Raw genomic sequence first — 20,607 nt, 5'->3', positions numbered from 1 at the left:
ACAGAAACAGAAATATCCGGAAAAACTCTGCAGGTCTGGCAGCATCGGTGGAGAAGAGCACAGTTGACGTTTCGAGTCCTCATGACCCTTCAACAGAACAGTTCTGTTGAAGGGTCACGAGGACTCAAAACGTCAACTGTGCTCTTCTCCGCCGATGCTGCCAGACCTGCTGAGTTTTTCCAGGTATCACCTGCCTGTCAGAATGCATTCTGCTAGTGCATCCAACTGAACTGCTGAGAAAATCTGTTGGGATTTTTTCCTATAAAATGAAACCTTGATTAGTCGGGACCCTGAGCTTCTTTGGGGAACCAGGTGGCAATCTTCACTTCACCTTGTCACTGTTTGACTTGTGCACAGGGAATATGAAAACTTGAAGGAGACATTTAAATCATCCATTGATATGTCTGAGAAGCTCAAGAGAGAACATTTTATTACCACCTGCAAGGTTAGTAGTACATCAGGAAGTTAACAGTTTTAAGCTTCTGTCACTCTGGCTTTCTGTCAACCTGAAATTTTTGGTTCTCTGAATATGTGAAGTTTAGTGTAGCCTTCATAGGTTTAAAAAAAGTAATTGCAAGCATTCCAGTTTTATTGAAATAGTTTAACAAAAATCTGACTATAGAATCTTACAGTGCCAGTTGGCCCATCGCAACTATGCCAGCTCTTTTAAAGTGTTACTGGGGGAGGTGGTGGCATAGTGGTATTGTCATTGACTGGTAACCCTGACACCCAAGGTAATGCTCTGGGGACCTGGGTTCAAACCCCACCATGGTAGATGGTGGAATATGAATCCAATAAAAATATGGAATTGAAACTCTGATGATCATGAAACCGTTGCCGATTGTTGTAAAAACCCACCTGGTTCGCTAATGTCCTTTAGGGAAGGAAATCTGCAGTCCTTACCTGCTCTGCCCTACATGTGACTCCAGACCCACAGCAATGTGGTTGACTCTTAAATGCACCCTAAAACAAGGGCAATTAGGGATGGGCAATAAATGCTGGCCTAGCCAGTGATGCTCACGTCCCATGAACGAATAAAAAAAATCCAACTCCCACATTCTTGCTCTTTCCCCATAGCCTTTCAAATTTTACCTTTTCAAATATATACCACCTTCCCTTTGACAGTTACTATTGAATGTGTTTTTACCACCCTTTCAGATAGTTACATAGAATTTACATTGGCCTATTTTTGTGCTGTTTGTCCTTTCGTCCCAACCTGTCAATGCCCCCAATAAAAACAGAAAGTGCTATAAATACTCAGCAGGTCTGGCAGCATCTGTGGAGAATGAAACAAGTTCAGAATGCATGCCACGCCATAGTTTATGTGGCAGTGAGTCTCCTCTCATCCTTCTTCATTAACCCGATCAGTATAACCCACTAATCCCTTATCCCTCACCTCCTTATCTAGCTTTCCCTTAAATGCATCTAAACTGTTCACCCTCAACTACATCCTGCTGTAGCAAGTTCCACATTCTCACCACTCTCTGGGACAAGAATTTTTTCCGAATTCCCTATTTGAGTTTTGGTGACTACCTTGTATTGGTGGCCCCTAGCTTTGCTCTTCCGTTCTGCATTCCAGGTCACAATAGGTTATTTTTAAATGCTGCAAATTAATTTCTTAACTTGCGGGCAGATCCCCTTGAGTGAACTGAGCTATGTGTTTCTCTGTTGTGAAGAAACCAAGCTTGTAATATTGCATTTTGCTTTTCCTGCCACAAGTGTGGAAATGGAGTTGGTTGAAGGAGTATGTGGGGGTTTTCAGTGTTTCTGGTTTATGGCATGGCCAGGACTTTGTTCCTCATTCAAAATAGGTGCTTCCAGAGGACGTGAGTGTCTCTTTTACAGGGTAATAACTGAGTTACTGCACCAGTACTTTGATGATGAATTCAATGATTGTACGCATGACTAGAAGGATATGCTCATAGGGTTAGATAAAGCAGGTGAGAGTAGGCTTGTGTGGAGCATGAACACTGGCAGGGACCAAATGAATCTCTTTCTGTGCTGTAACTTCTGTATAAAAGATCCACTAATGCAGGGAAATTCAGCTGGTTTACATTTCTCAGTACGTGTCAATGGTGGGGAACAAGCTGGTGCCATCAGATGTACTATTTGTGTGGTACTCAAAGCAAAAGGCACAGATCACTGTGGGAGGGAGAGAGGATAAATTTAATTTGTCAATAGAAATGTTTCTTATTATTTGGTTTGAGATCTTGTTTCCTGCTGGAATTAATAGTGTATTGCTCAGTAGCTACATTTGAAAAGAGTATTGGAGAATAGCAGCACACCAGCTAATCGTAATTGGACAAGGTTGATGTAGCTTCTGATCAGCGATGTTGGAAATCAGTCAGATAGACAGAGGCCAAGATATTAACACCTCACGATGAGGAGAGAGGGTATTCGCTCTCCTTTTCACCGATGTCTCCCTCCCCAACCATCCCAGTACCCCCTTCTTTGTCCAGCAAATTATAACCAGCCCTACCCTATCCCAGCCAACTGCTGAGGACCATCCCAAGGGTCCCTGGCTGTGGTTTTTGTGCCTGGCAACTAGCAAGGCTGCCAATCCAACTGCTGGAGGGCGGAAAATAGAAGTAAGAATGATAGCTGCCCTACCTTTAAGATCAGAATGGCCTCTGCAGCCCCGGCCTTGCCGACATCCTCAGCTGATCCCGGCCTCCCTCCCTCACCCTCCCTAAAAATTAAGCATCAGTGTGTCTACAGTTTAGAAGGAAAAATATTTGGAATTATTTTTAAAAGCAAATCTCTTCAGCCAGAAATTAACTGGTATGACATTTCAAATGGACTGCCATTGCAGAGAAGGAGTAAAGCTCAATGATATGCGTTTACAATGCTCCAAGCATTAAGAATGATACCTGGGACAAGATTGATGGCATTTTGTGTGCGCCTTGCCAAACAGCAAACAACTGCTGGTAGGGAGAGCCTTAGGACTTGATGGCTGCTCTAATAAGCTGGTCTTCAAAAAACAGGCATCCTGAAGCCCATCAACAACCATATTTCCAATATCTGGGTTGCCCTGTAGGAATTTCGTGGGCTTGGAGGTTTGGAAAGGTCTATTTTTAATTCTGCCTCTTTGTTGATAATTATTGAATCAGAATAACAAGATCAACAACTGAAATATTAGAGAGTATGGAATTAAGCTTTATAGGCAGCCTTTGAGACTTCAATTATAACCTCCTGTGTTGTCCGTGAAGACATTATTGCCATAAACCACCATTAATGTGATGGCTTGAAATGTCCTTTGACTTCTTTTCCCTATCTTTATTTGATCTTTTGTTGTTGTATTGCTCTGTCCCCGCCAATGTGATGTTACCTTTTTTTGGAACGCAAGCTTTTGCCATTTCTAATCTGAATGAAACCGACTTTCCTGTGTTCACTTAGTTGGAGAAAAGTGTATCACAGCTGGAGAAAATAAAAGAGGAGCTGCGTGCATCACAAGAGGATGTGCGAAATGCAGACAAAGAGATCATGGTATGTTTTTGTTCTGTTTTTGTTTTTGTTTCATGGTAAGTTTGGCTTGAATGCAATTTAATCCAGAGAAGTGGAGCCAATTCCTGCTTGACTCCATTTGCCACGTTTCATTTTGCCACATCTTTGCCGAGTCCTTTTTGGGGAACAGGGAAATCTCTATTTCTGCAATACTTATTTGAAACAACCTTAGTTTGAAAATTATGTTGGGTAAAATGGCATTAATTGGAGGTGTCTCCACATGTTTCACGATTTCAACCTATCTTCTCTCAGCTGGAATTAAAAATGCTAATACTGAGCTAAATTAGCACTCAAGGGGTTAAATTCACAGGACAATTGGGCTGGGATGTTTGAATCAGCCTGCTAGAGATCGTTTGACATTCTCATGATTGGAGTCTTAGCAAATGTGAACAGCTAATTGATTTCAGCGAGATTCATTGTCAGATTAAGCTGGTGGGTTCCACCTTTGGATGGAAGGCGCCCGTTTACTTAAAGCCCGTACTGGAGTCAGGATTAAAAATGGAAGGCTGTGAGAGCAATCTAGATTCATAAGTAAAATGACCCACTAATGTGGGGAAGTATATTTAATTTTGTGCATTATCTGAAGGTAAATTTTCCCTACAGAACCAAGGGAATCTGATCATAACTGTTGCTGTGTTTTGTTTGAAATAAATCAGCTAAATCAGCCCCGCCACACACCGAGTGTCTGCTCTGTCTGACTTCGGGGAGATTAAAGAAGTGCATGTGAAAGACATGAATATCTGGTTTGGGGCACAAAGAACTAATGTTATTACACCTCCCTCATTGGTTATACTATCACACATATGAGACATTAACCACCAACTCTCATAAAAGTAAGATGCTCAAACCGGTTAGAGGAGTGATTGAATTGGAGGCTATATCTATAGCAAACTACAATTTGTAACAGCACCGTTGAGGTTTACCGCTCATTAGAGCTGAGATGTCCGGGTGTCAGAGAAAATCAGTTTGGCACAGTGATGTGTAAAAATCAGACTTGATCGCCAAAACTTTTCATTAGTAGCAACATAATATTAATCTAAGTGGTTTAAGTCCACACTTGAAGAAGAGACCACAAACTTTTGCCTTTAAGTTATGCTTAGGATGTTCACCTGCATTTGTATGGCATTCCTTTGTCCTCTATTTGAACATTAACCCATTTAAAATAAACCAATTGACGTCATTGTTGAAATAGATGACCGTTGGTGGCACATTTTACCATCCGTAAGCCGATATCTCTCTCAATCATTTCCAGGCTGACGAAACTGGGTCTAGAGGAACAAATAGCATATTAATTTTTGTTTAAAGAAAACATGCTGCATATATTGTGATGCTTATTGACTTCATAATGGATGCGGTGCTCTGAGCCGAAGCACCTTTTCCTTGCATTTCTCCTTTCCCCTCCCCACCTCATCTGTTTTACAGTGGTAAGGTGCAGGGGACATGGGTCAATTTGCTACAAGTATTGTTTTGGGACATAGGCATGCTCTGTATCACAGTGCACCGCGGTAATAATAAAGAGCACCAGGATTTCTTAACCCCCCCTGGCAACGACCACCTCCCACATCTCTGCCATCATTCTTTATTTTTTAAAAATTCCTTTTCCTTTTCTTCCACCTTTAACATTCATCCTCCACCCTTCCTTCCTCCCCCTTCCACCTCATATAGATGCAGAAGTTGGAGCTTTCCAGCCATGATAAGTATGTTAAATATTGGTTTTGCAGAATCTAAAGAAGAAAGTGGAATTCCTCCAAAAGTCCCTCAGTACACCAAATCGCACCAATGAGGCAATCAGCCGCTTAATCTTTGAGAGGTGAGGGAACTAATTTTGTCTGCTAAGGTGATTGTTCAAGTCTGTTGCTTCGTGGCTTTTATGTATAAATATTCAAGAAACCTGTGAATTTTAAGATGCATTTCTCCCCGTCCTCTTGTGCCCATCCTGTGCCACACACCATCCAGGGACTGGTAATATAAATATATTGTTTCTCCCTCTGCCGGCCACGCTCCTGTGGGAAATCATCTGGCCTCTTCGACTTGATTTGCCTCAATGAAGCTGCAGATTTTGGGAAACGTAGGAGATTAATAGCACAGATGGAGAGCAATCCAGCTTTATCCCACTTTCCGGTACTTGATCCGTAGTCCTGTAGCTTACAGCACTCAAATGCATATCCAAGGACTTTTTAAATGTGATGAGGTTTTCAGCTTCTACCACCCTTTTCAGGCAGTGAGTTCCAGATTTTCACCATTGTCTGAGTGAGAAATATTCTCCCCACTTCTCTCTAAACCTTCTATCAATTACTTTAAATCTATGTTCCCTCGTTATTGACCTCTACTAAAAGAAATGGGTCCTTCTCATCCTCTCTATCTAGGCCCTTCATAATTTTATACAAGAGCTTAAGTAATTGAAGCAGGAGTAGACCAATTGAATATACACAATTAAATCCCACCTCACCCTCCACTGTCCAAAGAAAACAATCCCAGTCTATCCAATCTTTCTTCATTATTAAAATTCTCCATTCTTGGCAACATGGGCAGATGATGGGCATGGGGTAATGTCACTAGACTAGTAATCCAGAAGCCCAGCCTAATGCTCTGAGGTCTTGGATTCAAATCCCACCACAGAAGCTGGTGGAATTTGAATTCTGTTAATAAATCTGGAATATAAAGCTAGTCTTAGTAATGGTGGCCATGAAATTATCATCAATTGTTGAAAAACCCATCTGGTTCACCAGTATCCAAAAGGGAAGGAAATCTGCCATCATGGCCTACATGTGACTTCAGAACCACAGCAATGTGATTGACTCTTAACTGGCTTCTGAAATGGCCAAGCCAAGACAATTAGGGATGGGCAACAAATGCTGGTTTTGTCAGTGACGCCCATATCCCATGAAAGGATAAAGAAAAAAATCCTCATAAGTTTCTTCTAACCCCTCTAACATGATCACATTCTTCTTGTAGTAAAGTGACCAAAATTACACAGTATTCCAGCTGCAGGCTAACTAGTTTAGCACAACCTCCCAGCTCTTATACTCTAGGCATAAGGGAAAGTCACTGAGTATCCTCCAATCTATCAAACCTCCTTGCTTCCTTACTTTTATTCCTGATGCTTGCAGCTTACATTGGATGCAACTTATTTACAAACAAAACGTGTGCATCTGTTATTCATTTTAACACTGGGATATCATATCAGTAGCAACTTTCAAGACTGAGTTGGTTATATACATGAAAAGGTGAAATTTACAGGGCTATGGGCAAAGAGCAGGGAAGTTGGTCTAATTGGTCAGCTCTTTTAAAGAGCTGGTACAAACATAGTGGGCCAAATGGCCTTCCTCTGCTGTATGATTTTAAGATGTTCCTGTCTTAACATTCCAGTACAGTCTATTGGAAAGTTAGCTTGCTTTCGAATAATCAACTTGCTGTCAAAAATTGTTAGCTTTATTTTCTTTTGGACAATACTTGCATTTATATACCTTATAATATTTCAGAGCCCTTCAAATAATGAATTACTTAAAATGCTGTGACTCTTGTGTGGAATATGTTTGGTACAATTGGTAAAACAGCCTATTGAGTTATTGTTGGTTTCATAAGTGATGTTGGTGGGTGCATTACTGTACTTTAACCTGTTAGTTGAATGCTGAAATGATTCTCGTGCTTGCAGCCCCGCTCCTATGGATTTACAACACCCTAAACTGCACAAGCCGACTGTTGGGGAGGATATTGATCTGTCCCTGACGTACGACTTTGATACTCCAGATCGTACTCCTCTGACATCTGTCAGTACTTCGTCGAAGAAGATAAAACTAGACACAGCAGGGTAAGTGCAGGAGCTCATTAATAGCCATATTAGGTACCATGCCCTAAGCCTGCATTGGACTTCCACTGGGTTGACCCATGATTGTGCTTGGCAAAGTACTGCAGTGGTTTGCCACTGCCTTCTGCAGACCAGGAAAATCTCCTGCTTTTTACCACCTGCCATCAGGCATATTGGAAGGATTTACAGGTAGATAATTAACCTGTTTGGCCATGTTATGAATGCAGCTTGTGTCCACCAAGTCCTGAGGCGGGACTTGAACCTGGAGCTTCTGGCCCAGAGGTTGGGTCACTGCCACTGCACCACAAGACCACCTCCCCTGAGCCAGATGACATAAAGTCAAAATATCTACAGGGAGTAACCTGACTGTTTTGTTACTATAGTATTTGAGTTTCAAATAGTTTGGTTGTGTCATTTAAGAATATATGTCAGATCAATAATCCTTTAATTCTTGTGGTTATATAATTCCACTTAATTAACATGGATCTAATCAGGATTCACTCCATATTCCTCAGCAAAATACCTTTTGGTCCACTTGATTCACATTATTCCAGGCATACAGCTTTATTAGCCATGCCTAACAGGTAATTCTTTCTGGACATTAATCAGCTATTTCAATGTACTTTTGAATCTATCAATCCAGCAAACCTCTGCTATTATTGTCTCTATCCATGAGCATCTTTGATCAATGAGCCGTACTGATCCAGGATCTTTGGTTCCCAGGGTTGTGATAGCAAAACTGGCAAGGTTGCATTTCTAGCCCATCTCTAGCTACCCAGCAAGGGTAGTGAGGGGGTCTTCTCCTTGAATTACTGCAGTCCTTGTGCTGGACTTCCCACAACTAAACAAGCAACTCAAGATCTGTGATAGAGATATTGCAATTCAGTTAAGTGAGTATAATGTTATGAGGGAGGAGTGCCAAAACAAACCTGTATGAACAAGTTGACTATTCGAAATCGAGTTGCTACCCATCATTGTATGTCGCCCTGGAGGTTCCACGTTGAACTTGACTACAGTGTTATCTCCATGCTTTCTAGCAGGGTGAGACCAAAATAAAATTGTTTAATGCACAAACTAATTGTATGTTGTCCTCTTTCCCTGCCACCCAACCCCCTCTTCCATAGGTTATCCAGGCTAAATCAGCCTTTTAAATCACTGGACAAATCAAAGGTGAGCATTTACTTATCTTTGCATAACCAGTTATTCCAGTGCTGCCTCTGAAGTCCAAATTTGCTAAGTTACTTGAAGAATAAACAGCAATTACATTGTAATCTAATCAGCGGTTCAGGCGTACATCAAGGTTAATGGAAACATTGAAACATTACAGGGCTGTTTAGTCAAGGGATTCAGGACAGTCTAGAAGCTCCATAAGCAAAATTATAGGAATTTTAACCACCATCATCTACCTTGTGGTCCCTGGAGCTTTGTACAGTATAGTTTTAAATGTAAATAACTTATTCAGATTTTGCTCTATTTTTGCTGACAGCTGTAAGTGCAATGCCAACTGATGCAGGGAAATCACAATTAATTATTAGTATCAGGAAGATATAATTTTTATAATATTGAAATTTATTGTAAAATAGTGTAATAGTGGGGTCTGTGTCTAAGGGTTTGTGTGTGGGGGTGGGTTTTAATTGAATTACAGACAGCTGGTCTGAAGGCTTTGATGTAAGAAGATAAGCAAGGTTTGTAATGTTAAATAGGTAAACTTGGGGAAGTTTTAGAATGTGAGGTGTAAAGGGAACATTTGCATTTTTAAATAAACCAGAATAGCTTAAATTCAAAAACGGGGGTGAAATGTTTCACCTAGCCAGGAGAAGTAAGAAAGTGTGTTTATTTTTCCCAAAGATTACTGGTAAAATTAGTACTACGATAGATTTTTATTATTAGAGAGGTGAAGTCCAAAGACATAGTGAAACAATGCGACTTTGCATTCAAAGGGGAAAATATGTATGAAGGAGAGAAGGCTGTGTGCAAGAGAAGGCATTTTAAGATGGAACACAAGTGTGAAAAGCCTCCAGCGTGTAAGCCTCAAGCTGCTGTCTACAAGGAGCCAAGCTGAGAAAAACTCACTTTAAATTTGACTGTTCAGGGTATTGTGTGTTACTTTGCCTGGGTCTTTTAACATCTGTGTGTCTTACTGTAACCTTAATGGAGGTGTAACTGGGAATTAGATTAACTAGGGAGCTAGGAGTTATCTTGGTAGCAATTTGTAAACCTATCTATGTGCTTAAAATCATTTTTTTAATTAATAAAGGTTTAATTTAGTTTTGTAAGCAACCTCTAAGACTTGGCCTTTTTATTGAATTCAAAGCCCGCATTTTGAAATAAGTACAAATTGCAAATAGTTGTGGCAGCTGCTTCAAGTCTCCCTCTGGGATTTAGGCAGCTTGGCATCTACCATCTGCCTGCCATAACATTAGTAAATGCAAAGCAATTACTGCCCAGTTATCAATAAACCTGCAATAACTGGGAAGTTTAATTTCAAAACATAAGCCAGAAAGATACACCATCAGTGCCACAAAGTTTTGAGTATAACAGGACATGAACTCCTCCTGTACCATATTAATTCAATAACTAAAGCCTTTTTCACTGACCTTGCATCTTAGCATAGAACCACTTTCATTGGGGAATCATTGCTTCAGAGTTGTAGGCCTGTCACTGATCTATGTCACTGCCTAGTGAGGCTCCGTGCTGGGACCACAGGGTGGTGGTATGTACCCTGCATTAATGCCCTCACTGATAGTCTTCCTATAGCTTAAGTATGCCTAAAGATCTTTAAATTCAGAATTGTCCAATGTTCACGAATAAATTCCAAATTTTCTAGGCTGGAGGATCAGTTTTTGGAAAAACACGATTTCCACCCAATATTGACCTAAAAGCTGATCAGTTCTTCTTTTCAGTAGATTCTGAGCAGTACGTGCATTCCATTGGTCATTGTTTATCTCATTGAAAGCTACAAAATTCTGAGGGGCTTGATAGGGCAGACGCTGAGAGATTTTTTTCTGCCAGTGAGGGAGTCTAAAACATGGGGGCAGAATATTAGGATAAGGGGCCAATCATTTAGGACTGAGATAAGGAGAAATTCCTTCACTCAAAGGGTTGTGAATCTTTAGAATTCTCTATGCCATGAAGTTATGGATGCTCCATTGTCGAATATATTTAATGCTGTGATAGACAAATTTTTGGTGTCTTAGGGAATTAAGGGATATGGGAAGTGGGCAGGAAAATAATGGAAGCCCAAGATTAGCCATGATCATATTAAATGGCGGAGCAGGCTCAACGGGTCTACTCCTGCTCCTATTTCTTGTGTTCTTTTAAGGATGGAATGGTTCAATCATACAATGCGCATCCATCTCAGGGCCTTCGACTCAGTGTCAAATTCTGGAAGGTAGTTTACTTCAGGTTACTTATTAAGAGTTTAAGTGCTATAATCATGACTACTGCATCTGATGCATGGTGTCAAAAGAAAATGAATTTGGCATTCAAAGAGATGTTGAGACAAAATTTACTAGGCTTGCACACTTAATGGTTGACATTCTGAATATCAGGCACCTATGCATCAGCTGAAGTGCACCTTTTAACAAGGGTTATAAGCAAATTAAGAGCACTTATAGTTTATAGTGGGCATGGAGCAAGACAGGATTGAAGATTCATATCGGGATGTTTGTCCATTAATAGGTACTGCCCTATGAAAATAAGATAAGCAATAGGGCAAAAATATACAAAATGAAGTGTCTCTGAAGAGCCTTGATAATGACTAAAAGCAATGTTGTTAAAATGGATAGTCACTGTATGAAACAATTGTCGCTAATGTAATTTTGACTATTTGTCACTTTTTTTAAGAAAAATTGTGCTTCTTGGTAGTGACACGCTGCTTTAAATATACACTTCAGTCAATATTGCAACCCTTTCACACATACTGTAAACTAACAAGTGTGGAATATAGAAATGTTGAAAATTAGCCCATGAATAATTTTCTAATATATTAAATTTTTTAAAATATTTTAAATAATATTTTTAATTGGTTATGTGGTGTGAGCAATCTTTGCAAGCTCTCATTTATTGCTCATCTCTTGTTGCCCTGGAAAAGCGGTGGCAGACCAGAAATTAAAATTAACTTTTCAAATAATCTTTCCTAACATTTTTTTTAACTTTAAGAAGTTTCAAATAGAACTGAAATAAAAGTTGTTTGAAGGTTTTCATGATGAAAGGGATAATGTTTGTGTAAGACCGTTTTATTACACCACAATTGAAATGTGTAGCATCCAATGCCTTGATCCACTGCAAGGACAGCATTAATGGCAATTGGAAGCAGCATAATTCTCTGTCTTGGCCCATGTGAGTGGTGCATAATATTAGTTACAGAAACATCTCTGGTATTAGTTTCATACTAAAATAAAAGCAAAATACTGCAGATGCTGTAAATCTGAAATAAAAACAGAAAATGCTGGAAAAACTCAGGTGTTGCAGCATCTGTAGAGAGAGAAACGGAGTTCACGTTTCGAGTCCGTAAAACTTCTTCGAAGCTGTTTTTATTTTATACTCGTTTCATACTTAAGGTTCTGTGAATTGGCACCTTATCCTATCTGTTATAAAGTGAGATAACTGTATCCTTACTGGTGTAAGCTTTCTCCTCATAATATATTTTAATGATTTAAGCATAACAAGCTGTTAAATTATTATACTGTTCAACATACTATGAATATATTTAACAATATAGATGACAAAAGCACATTTCCTCAGTTGTATTTACATCTGTAAAGATATTCCCTATTTAATTTTTCATTTGTGTTATTCACGCATATACAGTTGTCTATCAGGATTTGTACAGTGAGGAATTGTTGTTGCCCCTCTCTGGTGGTCTTCACTGTGCGTACATCCCAGTGTTAGACAGAAGATTCAGTAAGGTCGGGAACAGATCTCCTGGTTAATTTGGTCAAGGCATACCCACCTACTCCCAACCTATAGAAGCTAGTGCTTTGTATTTCCATGTAAATATGTAAGCTTTGAAGATATTATACTGCTCAACATACCATGAATATATGTAAAACCATACATTAAAAAATGCACATTTTAAAAAACCTGGATACAAGTGTGAAAGATCTAGTTCAGATTTGAAAACTCACCTTTTACTTATAAACCTGAGCATTAGGTAGATTTGCTGTTGTTTGGATTTGTCAGGTTAAGAGGTGACAGCAATAGCGGATGGCAGCCTTGTTTCACGTCACCTCGAGCAAGTATTTGAGATCTGAATTGCAGTAACCTTAGCAAAACTTCTTTTTACCTTTAAGAAAACGAACAAACATGAGGATGATCATATAATCCCGGCATTCCTCAAAAATTCCATGTTATTCCAAAAGAAACCATGTGGGGGCTTCTTGGATCCACACAGAAACCAAGGATCAGTAAGTAATGTGAATTGCTTCTGTTCCATTAGAAGGGATCACTATCAGTGTACTTCTTTCTTATGGAGAGGTCCTGTGGGGACTAATGAGTCTGGCTTCCATCTGACCTGATGGGAAATGTGTGCTTTTAATTTGATGTACTATTGTTAAAGTTAACAATTTCAGATTAGTCTTATGCCTGAAACCGTCTAATGGTTCAGTAGGTATTGGAGGATGAGGGTTTTGAACCATCATGCTGTTTACTAAATTACTACATGCCATTATTGTCATCCTGTGATTTTTTTTTAAAGCTAGTAAAATTTTATGCAGGAATAGCATTCTTACAAAAAATAAAAACCTAGGCAGACAGCAGCAGCAGCGAGAGAGTTAGCAGAGGTTAGGCAGGTCTGTATTCCTGCACTCATGTGGTCCTGAATTTAACTTCTGACGAGCCCCACCTCTGGAATAAGTCTCACCAATTTTGAACTGGAGATTTCAAAAAGTATCTAGAATTCAGGATTGCTCCACTTTTTGTATTGTGCACAAGGAATTCCATCGCCAAAGGCATCTCAGTCTGAATTAAATTTTATAAAGAGAGGTAATTGTATGTTTCTTAGTATCTCTTAATTCCACCCTTTGCCTTATGTTTGATTCAGAATTGTTGATCAAAAGCAGAACGAATATGGGTGTTTTATTCATACTGGTCTCTTTACTTGGTGTAACACTGGCTCGCGGTGGCCCGTATATTTCAGTCAGTGGCAAACAAGTAGCACTTGCTGTTCATTACACTTGCACATGCTCACAAAATTTCTGTGAGCTTTACACTGCGGTTTGGAGTTATCAGACAGACAGTGCACCCTCTCCAAGGGATCGGGAACCTGTGTGATCAGATTACCCGGTAGTGTTTCTGCTTAACGAATCAGATTGAAAAATCCTTACCAAGGCAGGTAGAGTCTAAACCAGGAAGTGTCAATTAGAATATTTCGTTCACTATAAAATCATGTACAGAAAGCAAATTAGAGAGGGGAAGAAAGTTGGGATTGAGAGGGAAAGAAAAGTAAAAAATAACCTTTTTTTTTTAAATCACCAAGAATAATTAAGATCTGCAGGAATACAGCCCCATTTTAAAATTAAATTTTCCTATTGCTGAAATAAGAGACATGCTGTCAAAGCTTTTCATCTTGCACTTGTCAGAAGACACAATAATATCAAAATCAAAGGCAATTCGTACTTCATAAGAAAAGGATGCTGATTGGTTGGCAAGCATATTCTAGTTGAGGTGCTGCCATGGAGAATGAACCAGGGAACAGTTGCACCTCCTGCTGTTGTTTAATTGAAAAAAATTGCAACGCCTGTATATGTTCCTACTGCTTGCAGAGGACCAGACCCTGCGTATGAATATATGTAGTTTCTAGCAAGCATAAGTGAGCCATGACTGCTGATCTTAAACTCTGAACACGCTGGGGATTGTTTGGTATTCTTGTCTCTGTCCTAACCAGTGCAAGGTGAAAAGCTTTGGTGGCATGGCTGGGATTTTCCAGCCCCGTCGTGGCAGGATCCACCACAGGAGATTCGGTGGCCCAGCTGAAAGTCCATTGACTTTTGGCGGGACCAGACAATCCCGGTGATGGGCAGGGCTGGAAATGCCACCCTGTGTCTCTCTTTTCAGCAATACTCTCAAGTTCTCTACTAAAAGCAACTATTTAAATTTTCATAGTGGATAGGTTAGCTGTCAGTCATTAAAACTTAATCACGGCCTTCTTAAAAATTTAGTTAACAATTGAATGGACAAACCCACACATGTTCTGGTATGTTTAGTGAGTATCTAGTGGATAAGTATGACAACTTCATGCTCTTCATAGCTTTGAATGTCCAGTCCCTCAGCCAGGTACCTCTGTCGTGGAGCTTCTGGAGTAGCAGAGCACATGGGATAGCAACTTCCAGATTTCTGCATTTAAATGAATGTGTGCAGAGGCTGGAAGTTGCTGTCCAATTCGCTCCTTAATAACCATTATTTTTAATACAAAATCCAAAGCTAATTTTTCTTAATTTTTTTTTGGTCCCCTTAGGTGCGGACGGGCTTCGATGGGCTGGGAGGAAGAACCAAGTTTATTGAACCTGTATCCTTTGCTGGCTTTGCAAGTTCTTTGTTTGTGGGCGAAACGTAAAAGATAGGCTGTGGTGGGGAATATTATGCAAATGGAAGTCGGTGGGCTTTGTGCTGGACAGGAGAAGGGTTGCCCAAGTTGCAAGTTTCCTCAAAGTTGAATAGAACACTGATTGCAAACAGTCTGGTTCAGTCAGAGACGGCGGTGAGGGAGGAAGGATGGAATCGGTGGTGAGGATGCCGAGTCTGTGGTGGGAATTGTGGCTCACCTAAGATTGGATATTGTACAAGCAGTCTTCAACATAAAAACAGAGGGGTTGAGACAGCTGGTGAACACTATATTTGTAGGTAATATCTCCCAGGGTAGCAAGTCGATCAGGAATGAGCCAAGGATAGATGGTGAGAGAAGCCACAGGTAGCAGTGTAGGGATGTGAAGAGAAACTATTGCTAGGCAAACTCAGGCAACTATTGGAAAAGTAAGATTGACTGTGTCAAGATATTTTTGGATTCATTTCATTACATTTTCAGGATGATTATGTTCTGGCCATGAATTGTGAATGCAGAGAGCTTCAATCTTCTGGTTGATTCCAACGTTTTTGTGTCACTTCAAAAATGCAAGGAGGGAAATATCCTTGTTTAAATGTTGCTTTTTTTTTAAACGATTGCCTTTAACATTGCTTTCTTCAGACTAAACTGACTGAAATCCGGCCACTGCCGTTAAAGGCAAAGAGGAAAAAAGTGTCACGGCCGATTGTCAATGCCTCCGTCCGCCACCAGCCCAAACTGGAGAATTTTCTTATTTGATTCTCGAACTTTCAGGGATGCTGTTCGACCTTGAACTGAACACCAGTAGTATGTTAATGTTGACACCACTAACTGTGCCTATGCTGGAAGAGTGCAGCTGGTCTGCACTGTACAACATAACAGGAGCCAAACATCCTACAGAGTTGTCAGCATGAGAAGTGATCAAAGTCAACAAACCCAAAAGCAAAAAACCTTGTTCTTCCTCACTACAATTAAACCAGCAGGCAGCCCACCAATGTTACCCTGGTCCTGGAAAGCCTAAATCACATGACATTCTAAAAATAAGTAAGTATCATGATATTGAATAAAACCCCTACTATCAGGAGGGAAGCGGTAAAAGGATGAAACAACTTTGAATGAAATCATCTCTTGTAGTGGGAATAATAACAGATATCTGTTTGGCTTTGCCTCATCATCCTGAAATACTAGTACTTGGGATTACAACATATTCACCCGTCAAGACACATAAAGCATGGGTTAGGTACAGAGTAAATCTGCCTGATGATCACTAGCTACCCCTGCACCAGTGTGACAACTAGCTGTTTCCTACAGTAAGTGTCTTTCCCTGAATGAGGCTGTCACATCTGTACCAAATTAGGTGGCTTTATGGTAAGGATTTAAGAGTTTGCGCAGTTTTAGGGTTCTAGTTTTAGACTGTCCAAACTTATTTTTGCATTAATTTGCTTTAGTATATCTCTGAGCCAGCACCACACCATTTCACAGTGAATCCATGTTGTTAGGAAGGCGAGGAGATGTCCTCCTCTGGTTTGGGCTGGATTTGAAGTTGATCCAGTCCCAAAGTTTAGCTCATGATCATTTAGCTAAGGGTTTCTTTTTGTGGACTGGACTAACGTGTCTATTTGGGTCACTCACAGAACTGCCTTGATTGATTGTAATGCACTGGTGACTTTATGCTATCAGCATAAAGTCTAGGGACACTTGCCACATCAGTCACCATAGGACTCTTTGCTTGTGCAGGAGTTTGATCTGTTTGATACTTTAATGTTACAATGATACAGCAGAAGCACCCAGTTCTTGTGATTCGCTCTGTTCTATAGCAGACACTTAATATACACATTGATCTACGACAGTTTTGTTTATGAAGTTTTAGAGTAAAGTTAGATGATTTTTGCAGAGGTTATATCTTACAATCAAAGATACAGCCCATTTTTCCATTTCTATTTTCTTTAAATATGATAGCCGGTGGCATTGAGGGAACTGGTCCGCTTTGATTGCTGAGCCTGACCTGATGGTGCACAGATACTAAACAAGCATTGTTGGAGAGAGTCAATAACACTGAGGGAGATTCAACTGCCTTGCAATTCTAATTGTGTTTTAATTTAGCTACCTTGCACTGTCAGGCTCAGTAATTATTTCAGTCATCCTTTAAATGCTCAGCACTTATAAAACGATGTAAAATATGGTTATAATTCTTCTTAACTGGTAGCTCATGGAGACCTGCCTCCTCATCTTGCCCCATGCTTGCAGAGCGGTGACCCTCCAGCTATATATAAGCAACTGTCTCTCTCTAATGGAGAAACATACCTATGGTCCTTTGTGGGTTATGTTTAATTACTTACTTACCATTATTAATTTTAATAGAGGTGCTGCCGATGAGCTCTTCAAAAGAGTGGTCCCTGATGAAAATGCCTCTTTAAAAATCTCAGATAACAAGTCCTTCAAATAAGGTTGAAACTTTCTGATTGATGTAAATTTAGGACAATATTTAATATTTTTTAAAACTCTGTATAAATACAACACTTATTTAAAATCAAATTGGCGGAAAATAAGAATGTTACTTCATCAACCGTGAATTGATTCCTAAATCTTCTATTAATATGATAATGAGAAATCAAAGATCGTTTACCCCCTCCCATTGGACAAGCAATGAGAACATTGTTTTTACTTGGTTTGTAACTGTTTTTTTCTGTAATTATTGCTTGATTTAGATGAGATTTTCACCTTAGGTTTAATATTGTACTCTCATCGAAATAGGATTCAGCTTTTAAAACAAGTTTTGCTTTTGCGTGGGATTCCTCTGACTACCAAGCTGGTTTTCTTCTGTTTCAGTTTGGTTGGGGCAACAAATGTATCTGTAAGCAGCGCATCCCAAAGGCTAGGTTGTAGGAGAGCACGCAATTAAACTCCTCCAATGCCCGTGGTGACCTGGGCCATTCCAGTGGAGCTTATGGATTGTCATTGGAAGCCAAAGAATGACATCTGTTCCTTCGCTGTTGGTTTAGAAGCATGAGGCAGCACAATGTGGCCATTCAGCCCATCATGCCTGTGCTAGACACCGTGTACTGCCTGCTTCTAAATGATTGGTGAAATAAATGACCATAAAGAGTGTCACACATCAAAGGCCTTTCGGTTTCTTATCTCCTTGTAGCTTTTATTTAAAGGTTTTACCAGTGAGCATTGCAACAATTCAGTCCTCAAATCCAGAGCCACTTGGTCAGAAAGATTAGACTTTGATCAGGATTTCTTTAGATTGAAAGATTAAATAGGCTGTGGCACAAAGATTTCAAACTGAATTACTGAAAACAGATTTTGCAATCTGTAAAGAAGTGATTGATATTTAGCATCTGCTGCTGTTACCAGTGAATCTTGGCAGTGAATCGACTTTATCTTTGAGTGAAACATCCCTCTATTTTGTACTTTGGATCTGAATTGCGCTTGGATTAGGTCTATGCAGTCAGTTGGAACTGACAGTAATTACAGGTTGAACTTGATGGCTTAGGCTACATTTTTCCTATTGGTTTTCTTTTGAGATTAGATGAATTTTCAAATATGATTTGTGTTGGGTATTTGTCCCAAACCTTTTGTGAAACAGCTTTCCGGAATCATTTTCAATCTGATTCACCCGGTATTGGATATTTATTGCTTGACATCAGGAATAGATGAACCAGGGAAAATGTAACACCTGGGGCTGATGCATGTTCACAAACATGGGCAATGGCAATTGACACAACACACTCATGATCAAGCAAACAGAACCAGATTCTTCTAAAGAACTTTTTGCATATTAATAAACTGTGGAGAAGCAGACCAAGACATTCAGTCATCGATTGCACGTGCACACAACAGCCTGTGCTGAATACTCAAAATAGAGTTGCATTGAGGCCATTATTTAAAGGGAAGGATTACAATTTCTGGACTATAATTAGTAAATGATTGGCTGCAATGGGATGTGTTCTAGAATGACCTTGTGTAAAATAATTGCAGCCATTTTGGGGTGCAGTCCACTACTTGAACTCAGGTGGCAATTACCATAGCCTTGCACCATTGTCAACATATATTAGCTTTTGACTCACACTTATGCTTCCAGAAGTTCCCAAGTGCTCTCTAGTTTTGTGGCTCTTTTCTGGAGACTGTTAATCTTTTTTTGGTTCATTCCAATGATGAACCAGGTTCCTGTACAACTGCTAGTTAAAAAGATGAATGAAACATGTTTATGTTTCTTGGACATCAATGTATTGGGTTATTTATGTATGTTTGTTGTAAAGCATCTGAGACCATTAAATATTTTGGCACAAAATTTTTTTTCTCTTATTTGCCCTTCAGTAAACAGTTGGAGCATCCAGACCACTTTCACAATCGTCGTGCCAATGCTCACAGAGGAATCAGCGTTCAAATCGAAAAATAGCTCATGCAATGTTTATGACAAAGCTTTAACAACCTAAGTGTTCAAATCATGTCCTTTAAACTGATCCTGTGGATAGACTATAAAGTAATCCGAACAACTTGTTTTAAATGGCTCCTTTAACACAGTAAAATATTCCAAGGCACAAGAGCCTTATCAAACAAAATATGACATTGAGCCATACAAGGAGATATTGGGATAAATAACTAAAAGCTTGGTCACTGGTAGGTGTTAAGGAGCATCTTAAAGGAGCTGGAGAGATTTAGAGAGAATATTCCAGGGCTTAGAGCATTGGCAGCTGAAGGCACAGCTGTTAGTGGCGCAACAATTAAAATCAGAAATGCGCAAGTGGCTAGAATTGGAGTTGAGGTGTCTCAGAGGATTATATGGAGATTACAGAGATAGGGGTGAGGCTGCAGAAGGATTTGAAAACAGGTCTGAGTTGTGTTTACAGCATCTGAAATAGTTAATGTCATTGCCATCATAAACCAGCGAGCAGGGATTTTTTTTTTTTAAAAGCTTGTCACACCATTCTCAAGCTGCATTCTGGCCTCTTGTGCAACCCCGATTTTGATCGCCCCACCATCAGCTACTTAGTTTCTAAGCTCTGTATTGCTTTCCTAAACCGCTCCACGCCTCCACCAATCCTTTTTTAAGACATTCCTTAAAACTTATCTCTGACTAAGCTTTTGATCTTCTATTCGATATATCTCCTTATGTGGCTTGGAGGCAAACTTTGTTATCACCCCTGTGAAGTACCTTTGACTATTTAAAAGGTGTATAAATTGAAGCTGTTTGTTGCATGTCTGGCCTTTGGGTCTATGCAAATGTTACTCAGTAACTGACCACCAGGGGCTGTATCAGATCCTATGTTCCTAACATCACAGCTGACCTCAGGAACTCAGTGGGAGGGATCCATGGAATGCTGTATAAAGCTGCGTCAGCACAGTGATTGAGCCACAAGTTCGGATCAGCATCCCTCCTGCAGCATTGTGACATTCCCCTTCGCAGGCCAATCTTGGAAATGAGATTGCCAGCTATTGCTGAGTTCAGGGAAGTTTCCTGCTACTGGGGCGACTAGGAAGGTTGAAACCATTGCGCCCAGCAGCAATTGGAGGATATTTTCTTCCCGTGGCATTTTAAAATGTTGATAGAAAATTACGCTGAATTAATCACCATCATCCAGCATTGTGCCTTACGGGAGTTTTCACAGCTGTATATCCATAGGTGAGGAAAGCTATCCAACCCTATCGAATCATATTCATCAAAAAATATCCTATGGTTCCCATTAGGGCATCCAAGAATGATTGCACAATACGTACCTCCAATTCACTTTATTAATTTTTATTCTTT

The 20,607-nt window shown here is 39.9% G+C and overlaps 1 protein-coding gene and 1 long non-coding RNA gene across 4 annotated transcripts in view; one reads left to right on the top strand and one right to left on the bottom strand.

Moving 5' to 3' along the window:
- Window positions 1–19,149, top strand: part of LOC121280182 (TRAF-interacting protein) — a 62,075-nt gene extending 42,926 nt beyond the window's left edge. For 2 of the 3 annotated variants that reach the window (XM_041191907.1, XM_041191908.1), the window contains exons 9-16: window positions 358–445; window positions 3,397–3,486; window positions 5,226–5,314; window positions 7,160–7,315; window positions 8,437–8,482; window positions 12,607–12,720; window positions 14,769–14,819; window positions 15,495–19,149. In XM_041191907.1, the coding sequence (XP_041047841.1) occupies window positions 358–445; window positions 3,397–3,486; window positions 5,226–5,314; window positions 7,160–7,315; window positions 8,437–8,482; window positions 12,607–12,720; window positions 14,769–14,819; window positions 15,495–15,611 (751 nt within the window). In that variant the 3' untranslated portion in view covers window positions 15,612–19,149. The remainder of the gene's footprint in view (window positions 1–357; window positions 446–3,396; window positions 3,487–5,225; window positions 5,315–7,159; window positions 7,316–8,436; window positions 8,483–12,606; window positions 12,721–14,768; window positions 14,820–15,494) is intronic. The other variant, XM_041191909.1, reaches the window with a different exon arrangement.
- LOC121280183 lies at window positions 4,082–20,607 on the bottom strand. The gene is made up of 4 exons (XR_005943558.1): window positions 20,577–20,607; window positions 12,442–12,599; window positions 8,242–8,345; window positions 4,082–4,772 (listed from the first exon to the last, which is right to left on the bottom strand). It is a non-coding gene; the product is annotated as an uncharacterized LOC121280183 (long non-coding RNA).

The sequence above is a fragment of the Carcharodon carcharias genome, chromosome 7, assembly GCF_017639515.1.
Source record: "Carcharodon carcharias isolate sCarCar2 chromosome 7, sCarCar2.pri, whole genome shotgun sequence".
NCBI lineage: Eukaryota > Metazoa > Chordata > Chondrichthyes > Lamniformes > Lamnidae > Carcharodon > Carcharodon carcharias.
Note: the sequence above shows the minus strand (reverse complement) of the source record. Positions and strands in the feature narration are given on the sequence as shown.